Source organism: Necator americanus, chromosome X (genome assembly GCF_031761385.1).
Source record: "Necator americanus strain Aroian chromosome X, whole genome shotgun sequence".
Taxonomy (NCBI): domain Eukaryota; kingdom Metazoa; phylum Nematoda; class Chromadorea; order Rhabditida; family Ancylostomatidae; genus Necator; species Necator americanus.
In genome coordinates this window covers 8,032,874-8,042,437 of record NC_087376.1, presented here as the reverse complement: position 1 = coordinate 8,042,437, position 9,564 = coordinate 8,032,874, and the positions used below count along the sequence as shown (strand labels likewise).

Genomic DNA, 9,564 nt, shown 5'->3' with positions numbered 1-9,564 from the left:
TGTGGGACCCGTCCAGCCCCAGCGTAGAGAATTTCTACTCTGTGGGACCCGTCCACCCCATGCTACGGAATTTCGACATTTCGACTCTGCGGGACCCGTCCAACCCCATTCCACAGAATTTCTACTCTGTGGGACCCGTCCAACCCCAGTGAAGAGAATTTCGACTCTTTGAGACTCGTACCACCCCAGTGTAGAGAATTTTGACGCTGTGGTACCCGTCCTACCCCAGTATACGGCACTTCGACTCTGTGGGACTCGTACCACCCCATTCCACAGCATTTCGACTCTGTGGGACTCGTCCAACCCCAACGTGTACAGAATTTCTACTCTGTGGGACCCGTCCAACCCCAGTGAAGAGAATTTCGACTCTTTGAGACTCGTACCACCCCAGTGTAGAGAATTTTGACGCTGTGGTACCCGTCCTACCCCAGTATACGGCACTTCGACTCTGTGGCACACGTCCAGCCCCATTGTCCAGAATTTCGACTTGAGACTCGTCCCACCCCATTCTACAGCATTTCGACTCTGTGGGACCCGTCCAACCCCATCGTACAGAATTTCGACTCTGTGGGACCCGTCCAACCCCAGCGTAGAGAATTTCGCACCTCGGCTCTATACCCATTCGACTCTGTGGGACCCGTCCAACCCCATGCTACAGAATTTCGACTCTGTGGGACCCGTCCAACCCCAGTGTACAGAATTTCGACTCTGTGGGACCCGTCCAACCCCAGCGTACAGAATTTCGACTCTGTGGGACCCGTACCACCCCATTCTACAGAATTTCGACTCTGTGGCCACCCGCCAATTTCAAGACTTTCTACTCTGTGGACCCGTCCAACCCCAGTGTACAGAAATTTCGACTCTGTGGGACTCGTACCACCCCAGTGCTACAGAATTTCGACTCTGTGGGACCCGTCCAACCCCAGTGTACAGAATTTCGACTCTGTGGGACCCGCCACCCCATTCCACAGAATTGGGACTCGTACCACCCCATGCTACGGCATTTCGACTCTGCGGGCCCCGTCCAACCCCAGTGTACAGCATTTCGACTCTGCGGGACCCGTCCAACCCCATTCCACAGAATTTCGACTCTGTGGGACTCGTACCACCCCATGCTACGGCATTTCGACTCTGCGGGACCCGTCCAACCCCATTCCACAGAATTTCGACTCTGTGGGACTCGTACCACCCCATGCTACGACATTTCGACTCTGCGGGACCCGTCCAACCCCAGTGTACAGCATTTCGACTCTGCGGGACCCGTCCGACCCCATTCCACAGAATTTCGACTATGTCCGGTACCACTCCATTCCACAGAATTTCGACTCTGTGGGACCCGACCAACCCCAGCGTACAGAATTTCGACTCTGTGGTACCCGTCCAACACCAGTGTAGGGAATTTCGACTCTGCGAGACTCGCACCACCCCATTCTACAGCATTTCGACTCTGTGGGACCCGTCCAACCCCAGATGTGCAGAATTTCGTCCCTGTGGGACCCGTCCAGCCCCATTCCACAGAATTTCGTCTCTGTGGTACCCGACCTACCCCAGCGTAGAGAATTTCTACTCTGCGGGACCCGTCCAACCCCATTCCACAGAATTTCGACTATGTGGGACCCGTACCACCCCATGTACAGAATTTCGACTCTGTGGGACCCGTCCAACCCCAGCGTAAAGAATTTCGACTCTGTGGGACCCGTCCAACCCCATTGTACAGAATTTCGACTCTGTGGGACCCGTACCACCCCCAGTGTACAGAATTTCGACTCTGTGGGACCCGTCCAACCCCATTGTACAGAATTTCGACTCTGTGGGACCCGTCCAACCCCATTCCACAGAATTTCGACTCTGTGGGACCCGTTCCACAGAATTTCGACTCTGTGGGACCCGCCCCAACCCCAGGGTAGCAGAATTTCGACTCTGTGGGACCCGTCCAACCCCAGCGTAGAGAATTTCGACTCTGTGGGACTCGTACCACCCCATGCTACGGCATTTCGACTCTGCGGGCCCCGTCCAACCCCATTCCACAGAATTTCGACTCTGTGGGACTCGTCCCACCCCATGCTACAGAATTTCGACTCTGCGGGACCCGTCCAACCCCAGTGTACAGAATTTCGACTCTGCGGGACCCGTCCAACCCCATTCTACAGAATTTCGACTCTGTGGGACCCGTCCCACCCCATTCCACAGAATTTCGACTCTGTGGGACCCGTACCAACCCCAGTCTACAGAATTTCGACTCTGTGGGACCCGTCCAACCCCAGCGTACAGAATTTCGACTCTGTGGGACCCGTACAACCCCATTCTACAGAATTTCGACTCTGTGGGACCCGTCCAACCCCAGTGTACAGAATTTCGACTCTGTGGGACCCGTCCAACCCCATTCTACAGAATTTCGACTCTGTGGGACCCGTCCAACCCCAGTCGTACAGAATTTCGACTCTGCCCAACAGAATTCGACTCTGTGGGACCCGTCCAACCCCATTCCACAGAATTTCTACTCTGTGGGACTCGTACCACCCCATGCTACGGCATTTCGACTCTGTGGGACCCGACCAACCCCTTCGTACAGAATTTCGACTTTGTGGGACCCGTCCAACCCCATTCCACAGAATTTCTACTCTGTGGGATCCATCCAACCCCAGTGTAGAGAATTTCTACTCTGTGGGACCCGTCCAACCCCAGTGAAGAGAATTTCGACTCTTTGAGACTCGTACCACCCCAGTGTAGAGAATTTTGACGCTGTGGTACCCGTCCTACCCCAGTATACGGCACTTCGACTCTGTGGGACCCGTCCAACCCCAGTCCACAGAATTTCGACTCTGTGAGACTCGTACCACCCCATTCTACAGAATTTTGACGCTGTGGGACCCGTCCAACCCCAGTGTACAGAATTTCGACTCTGTGGGACCCGTCCAACCCCAGTGTACAGAATTTCGATTTCTCTGTGGGACCCGTCCAACCCCAGTGTACAGAATTTCGACTCTGTGGGACCCGTCCAACCCCATTCAATTTCGACTCTGTGGGACTCGTACCACCCCATGCTACAGAATTTCGACTCTGTGGGACCCGTCCAACCCCAGTGTACAGAATTTCGACTCTGTGGGACCCGTCCAACCCCAGTGTACAGAATTTCGACTCTGTGGGACCCGTACCACCCCATTCTACGGAATTTCGACTCTGTGGGACCCGACCAACCCCATCGTACAGAATTTCGTCTCTGTGGGATCCGTCCAACCCCATTCCACAGAATTTCGACTCTGTGGGACCCGTCCAACCCCAGTGTAGAGAATTTCTACTCTGTGGGACCCGTCCAACCCCAGTGAAGAGAATTTCGACTCTTTGAGACTCGTACCACCCCAGTGTAGAGAATTTTGACGCTGTGGTACCCGTCCTACCCCAGTATACGGCACTTCGACTCTGTGGGACCCGTCCAACCCCATTGTACAGAATTTCGACTCTGTCCGGTACCATTACAGAATTTCGACCTGTGGGACCCGTCCAACCCCAGTGTACAGAATTTCGACTCTGCGGGACTCGCACCACCCCATTCTACAGCATTTCGACTCTGTGGGACCCGTCCAACCCCAGTGTAGAGAATTTCTACTCTGTGGGACCCGTCCAACCCCAGCGTACAGAATTTCGACTCTGCGGGACCCGTCCGACCCCATTGTACAGAATTTCGACTATGTGGGACCCGTCCAACCCCATGCTACAGAATTTCGACTCTGTGGGACCCGTCCAACCCCATGCTCACAGAATTTCGACTCTGTGGGATCCATCCAACCCCAGTGTAGAGAATTTCTACTCTGTGGGACCCGTCCAACCCCAGTGAAGAGAATTTCGACTCTGTGGGACTCCGTACCACCTCATTCTACAGAATTTCGACTCTATGGGCCCGTCCAACCCCAGTGAAGAGAATTTCGACTCTGTGGGACCCGTCCAACCCCAGTGTACAGAATTTCGACTCTGTGGGACCCGTCCAACCCCATTCCACAGAATTTCTACTCTGTGGGACTCGTACCACCCCATGCTACGGCATTTCGACTCTGTGGGACCCGACCAACCCAAGCGTACAGAATTTCGTCTCTGTGGGATCCGTCCAACCCCATTCCACAGAATTTCGACTCTGTGAGACTCGTACCAAACCAGTGTAGAGAATTTTGACTCTGTGGGACCCGTCCAACCCCATTCCACAGAATTTCTACTCTGTGGGACTCGTACCACCCCATTCTACAGCATTTCGACTCTGTGGGACCCGACCAACCCCATCGTACAGAATTTCGACTCTGTGGGACCCGTCCAACCCCAGTGTACAGAATTTCGACTTTGTGGGACCCGTCCAACCCCATTCCACAGAATTTCTACTCTGTGGGACTCGTACCACCCCATGCTACGGCATTTCGACTCTGTGGGACCCGACCAACCCCAGCGTACAGAATTTCGACTCTGTGGGACCCGTCCAACCCCATTCAACAGAATTTCGACTCTGTGGGACCCGTCCAACCCCAGTGTACAGAATTTCGACTCTGTGGGACCCGTACCACCCCATTCTACAGCATTTCGACTCTGTGGGACCCGTCCAACCCCAGCGTACAGAATTTCGACTCTGTGGGACCCGTCCACCACCCCATTCTACAGAATTTCGACTCTGTGGGACCCGTACCACCCCAGTGCTACAGAATTTCGACTCTGTGGGACCCGTCCAACCCCAGTGTACAGAATTTCGACTCTGTGGGACCCGTACCAATCTACCCAGAATTTCGACTCTGTGGGACCCGTCCAACCCCAGTGTACAGAATTTCGACTCTGTGGGACCCGTCCAACCCCAGTGTACAGAATTTCGACTCTGTGGGACCCGTCCAACCCCATTCTACAGAATTTCGACTCTGTGGGACCCGTCCAACCCCATTCCACAGAATTTCGACTCTGTGGGACCCGTCCAACCCCAGTGTACAGAATTTCGACTCTGTGGGACCCGTCCAACCCCAGTGTACAGAATTTCGACTCTGTGGGACCCGTCCAACCCCAGTGTACAGAATTTCGACTCTGTGGGACCCGTCCCACCCCATTCTACAGCATTTCGACTCTGTGGGACCCGACCAACCCCATCGTACAGAATTTCGACTCTGTGGGACCCGTCCAACCCCAGTGTACAGAATTTCGACTTTGTGGGACCCGTCCAACCCCATTCCACAGAATTTCGACTCTGTGGGGACCAACCCCATCAGAATTTCGACTCTGCGGGACCCGTCCAACCCCAGTGTACAGAATTTCGACTCTGTGGGACCCGTCCAACCCCATTCTACAGAATTTCGACTCTGTGGGACCCGTCCAACCCCATTCCACAGAATTTCGACTCTGTGGGACCCGTCCAACCCCAGTGTACAGAATTTCGACTCTGTGGGACCCGTCCAACCCCATTGTACAGAATTTCGACTCTGTGGGACCCGTACCACCCCATTCCACAGAATTTCGACTCTGTGTGTCCCGACCAACCCAAGCGTACAGAATTTCGACTCTGTGGGACCCGTCCAACCCCAGTCCACAGAATTTCGACTCTGTGAGACTCGTACCACCCCATTCTACAGCATTTCGACTCTGTGGGACCCGTCCAACCCCAGATGTGCAGAAGTTCGTCCCTGTGGGACCCGACCAACCCCATCGTACAGAATTTCGTCTCTGTGGGATCCGTCCAACCCCATTCCACAGAATTTCGACTCTGTGGGACCCGTCCAACCCCAGTGTACAGAATTTCGACTCTGTGGGACCCGTACCACCCCATTCTACAGAATTTCGACTCTGTGGGACCCGTCCAACCCCAGTGTACAGAATTTCGACTCTGTGGGACCCGTCCAACCCCAGCGTACAGAATTTCGACTCTGTGGGACCCGTCCAACCCCATGCTACAGAATTTCGACTCTGTGGGACCCGTCCAGCCCCATTCCACAGAATTTCGACTCTGTGGGACTCGCACCACTCCATTCTACAGCATTTCGACTCTGTGGGACCCGTCCAGCCCCATTCCACAGAATTTCGACTCTGTGGGACCCGTCCAACCCCAGCGTACAGAATTTCGACTCTGTGGGACTCGTACCACCCCATGCTACAGCATTTCGACTCTGTGGGACCCGTCCAACCCCATGTACAGAATTTCGACTCTGTGGGACCCGTACCAGCCCCATTCCACAGAATTTCGTCTCTGTGGTACCCGACCTACCCCAGCGTAGAGAATTTCGACTCTGTGGGACCCGTCCAACCCCAGCGTACAGAATTTCGACTCTGCGAGAGCCTTACCACCCCATTCCACAGAATTTCGACTCTGTGGGACCCGTCCAACCCCAGTGTAGAGAATTTCGACTCTGTCCGGTACCACCCCACTCCACAGAATTTCGACTCTGTGGGACCCGTCCAACCCCATTCTACAGCATTTCGACTCTGTGGGACCCGTCCAAACCTGATGTGCAGAAGTTCGTCCCTGTGGGACCCGACCAACCCCATCGTACAGAATTTCGTCTCTGTGGGATCCGTCCAACCCCAGTGTAGAGAATTTTGACGCTGTGGTACCCGTCCTACCCCAGTATACGGCACTTCGACTCTGTGGCACACGTCCAGCCCCATTCCACAGAATTTCGACTCTGTGGTACCCGTCCCAACCCATCAACTCACAGAATTTCGACTCTGTGGGACTCGTACCACCCCATGCTACAGAATTTCGACTCTGCGGGACCCGTCCGACCCCATTCCACAGAATTTCGACTATGTCCGGTACCACTCCATTCCACAGAATTTCGACTCTGTGGGACCCGTCCAACCCCATCGTACAGAATTTCAACTCTGTGGTACCCGACCAACACCAGTGTAGGGAATTTTGACGCTGTGGTACCCGTTCAACCCCAGTGTACAGAATTTCGACACTGCGAGACTCGTACCACCTCATTCTACAGCATTTCTACTCTGCGGGACCCGTCCAACCCCATTCCACAGAATTTCGACTCTGTGGGACCCGTCCAACCCCAGCGTACAGAATTTCGACTCTGTGGTACCCGACCAACACCAGTGTAGGGAATTTTGACGCTGTGGTACCCGTTCAACCCCAGTGTACAGAATTTCGACACTGCGAGACTCGTCCGACCCCATTCCACAGAATTTCGACTATGTCCGGTACCACTCCATTCCACAGAATTTCGACTCTGTGGGACCCGACCAACCCCAGCGTACAGAATTTCGACTCTGTGGTACCCGTCCAACCCCAGTGTAGGGAATTTCGACTCTGTGAGACTCGCACCATCCCATTCTACAGCATTTCGACTCTGTGGGACCCGACCAAACCTGATGGGCAGAATTTCGACTCTGCGGGACCCGTCCAACCCCATCGTACAGAATTTCAACTCTGTGGTACCCGACCAACCCCAGCGTAGAGAATTTCGACTCTGCGGGACTCGTACCACCCCATTGCACAGAATTTCGACTCTGTGGGACTCGTACCACCCCATGTGTACAGAATTTCGACTCTGTGGAGTACCCGTCCAACCCCAGTGTACAGAATTTCGACTCTGTGGGACCCGTCCAACCCCATTCCACAGAATTTCGACTCTGTCGGACGGTACCACCCCATTCCACAGAATTTCGACTCTGTGGGACCCGTCCAACCCCAGCGTACAGAATTTCGACTCTGTGGGACCCGTCCAACCCCAGTGTACAGAATTTCGACTCTGCGGGACTCGTACCACCCCATTCTACAGAATTTCGTCTCTCTGGGATCCGTCCAACCCCATTCCACAGAATTTCGACTCTGTGAGACTCGTACCAAACCAGTGTAGAGAATTTTGACTCTGTGGGACTCGTACCACCCCATTCTACAGCATTTCGACTCTGTGGGACCCGACCAACCCAAGCGTACAGAATTTCGTCTCTGTGGGACCCGTCCAACCCCAGTGTACAGAATTTTGACGCTGTGGGACTCGTATCACCCCATGCTACGGCATTTCGACTCTGTGAGACTCGTACCACCCACCCAGGACAGAATTTCGACCTGGACTCCAAAACACCATGTGTAGAGAATTTTGACGCTGTGGTACCCGTCCATACCCAGTGTAGAGAATTTCGACTCTGCGGGCCCCGTCCAACCCCAGTGTACAGCATTTCGACTCTGCGGGACCCGTCCATTTCGACTCTGCGGGACCCGTCCGACCCCATTCCACAGAATTTCGACTTTGTCCGGTACCACTCCACTCCACAGAATTTCGACTCTGTGGTACCCGTCCAACACCAGTGTAGAGAATTTTGACGCTGTGGTACCCGTCCATACCCAGTGTAGAGAATTTCTACTCTGCCAGACTCGTACCACCCCATTCTACAGCATTTCGACTCTGTGGGACCCGACCAACCCCAGCGTACAGAATTTCGACTCTGTGGTACCCGTCCAACACCAGTGTAGGGAATTTTGACGCTGTGGTACCCGTTCAACCCCAGTGTACAGAATTTCGACTCTGCGAGACTCGTACCACCTCATTCTACAGCATTTCTACTCTGTGGGACCCGTCCAAACCTGATGGGCAGAAGTTCGTCCCTGTGGGACCCGTCCAGCCCCAGCGTAGAGAATTTCTACTCTGTGGGACTCGTACCACCCCATGCTACGGCATTTCGACTCTGCGGGCCCCGTCCAACCCCAGTGTACAGCATTTCGACTCTGCGGGACCCGTCCAACCCCATTCCACAGAATTTCGACTATGTCCGGTACCACTCCACTCCACAGAATTTCGACTCTGTGGTACCCGTCCAACACCAGTGTAGAGAATTTTGACGCTGTGGTACCCGTCCATACCCAGTGTAGAGAATTTCTACTCTGCCAGACTCGTACCACCCCATTCTACAGCATTTCGACTCTGTGGGACCCGACCAACCCCATCGTACAGAATTTCGACTCTGTGGGACCCGTCCAACCCCAGCGTAGAGAATTTCTACTCTGTGGGACTCGTACCACCCCATGCTACGGCATTTCGACTCTGTGGGACCCGACCAACCCAAGCGTACAGAATTTCGACTCTGTGGTACCCGTCCAACACCAGTGTAGGGAATTTTGACGCTGTGGTACCCGTTCAACCCCAGTTTACAGAATTTGGACTCTGCGAGACTCGTACCACCTCATTCTACAGCATTTCGACTCTGTGGGACCCGACCAACCCAAGCGTACAGAATTTCGTCTCTGTGGGACCCGTCCAACCCCATTCCACAGAATTTCGACTTTGTGGGACCCGTCCAACCCCAGTGTACAGAATTTTGACGCTGTGGGACTCGTACCACCCCATGCTACGGCATTTCGACTCTGTGAGACTCGTACCAAACCAGTGTAGAGAATTTTGACTCTGTGGGATACGTCCAACCCCAGTGTACAGAATTTTGACGCTGTGGGACTCGTTCCACCCCATGCTACGGCATTTCGATTCTGTCCGTTACCACTCCACTCCAAAGACACCTGTGTAGAGAATTTTGACGCTGTGGTACCCGTCCATACCCAGTGTAGAGAATTTCTACTCTGCGAGACTCGTACCACCCCATTCT

At 54.1% G+C, this 9,564-nt stretch overlaps 3 protein-coding genes across 4 annotated transcripts; all 3 read right to left on the bottom strand.

Annotated features, from left to right (window-relative positions):
• Nucleotides 1-220: 220 nt before the first annotated feature.
• Nucleotides 221-622, bottom strand: RB195_021801 (uncharacterized protein; the record flags this gene model as incomplete). Its single annotated transcript, XM_064208702.1, has 1 exon — nucleotides 221-622. One exon carries the CDS (start codon nucleotides 620-622, stop codon nucleotides 221-223), a length of 402 nt encoding a protein of 133 aa, XP_064064583.1.
• Nucleotides 623-6,106: 5,484 nt separating this feature from the next.
• RB195_021800 (uncharacterized protein) lies at nucleotides 6,107-6,820 on the bottom strand (the record flags this gene model as incomplete). Its single annotated transcript, XM_064208701.1, has 1 exon — nucleotides 6,107-6,820. The coding sequence occupies one exon, from the start codon at nucleotides 6,818-6,820 to the stop codon at nucleotides 6,107-6,109; it is 714 nt and encodes a 237-aa protein (XP_064064582.1).
• A 121-nt stretch (nucleotides 6,821-6,941) lies between these two features.
• RB195_021799 (uncharacterized protein) lies at nucleotides 6,942-8,355 on the bottom strand (the record flags this gene model as incomplete). 2 transcript variants are annotated; one of them, XM_064208700.1, is made up of 3 exons in its annotated part: nucleotides 6,942-7,332; nucleotides 7,412-8,035; nucleotides 8,092-8,309. In XM_064208700.1, 3 exons carry the CDS (start codon nucleotides 8,307-8,309, stop codon nucleotides 6,942-6,944), a joined length of 1,233 nt encoding a protein of 410 aa, XP_064064581.1. The 2 variants fall into 2 exon arrangements, with proteins under 2 accessions (XP_064064581.1, XP_064064580.1); XM_064208699.1 differs by having other exon boundaries at nucleotides 7,156-8,355.
• Between the last annotated feature and the right edge of the window lie 1,209 nt (nucleotides 8,356-9,564).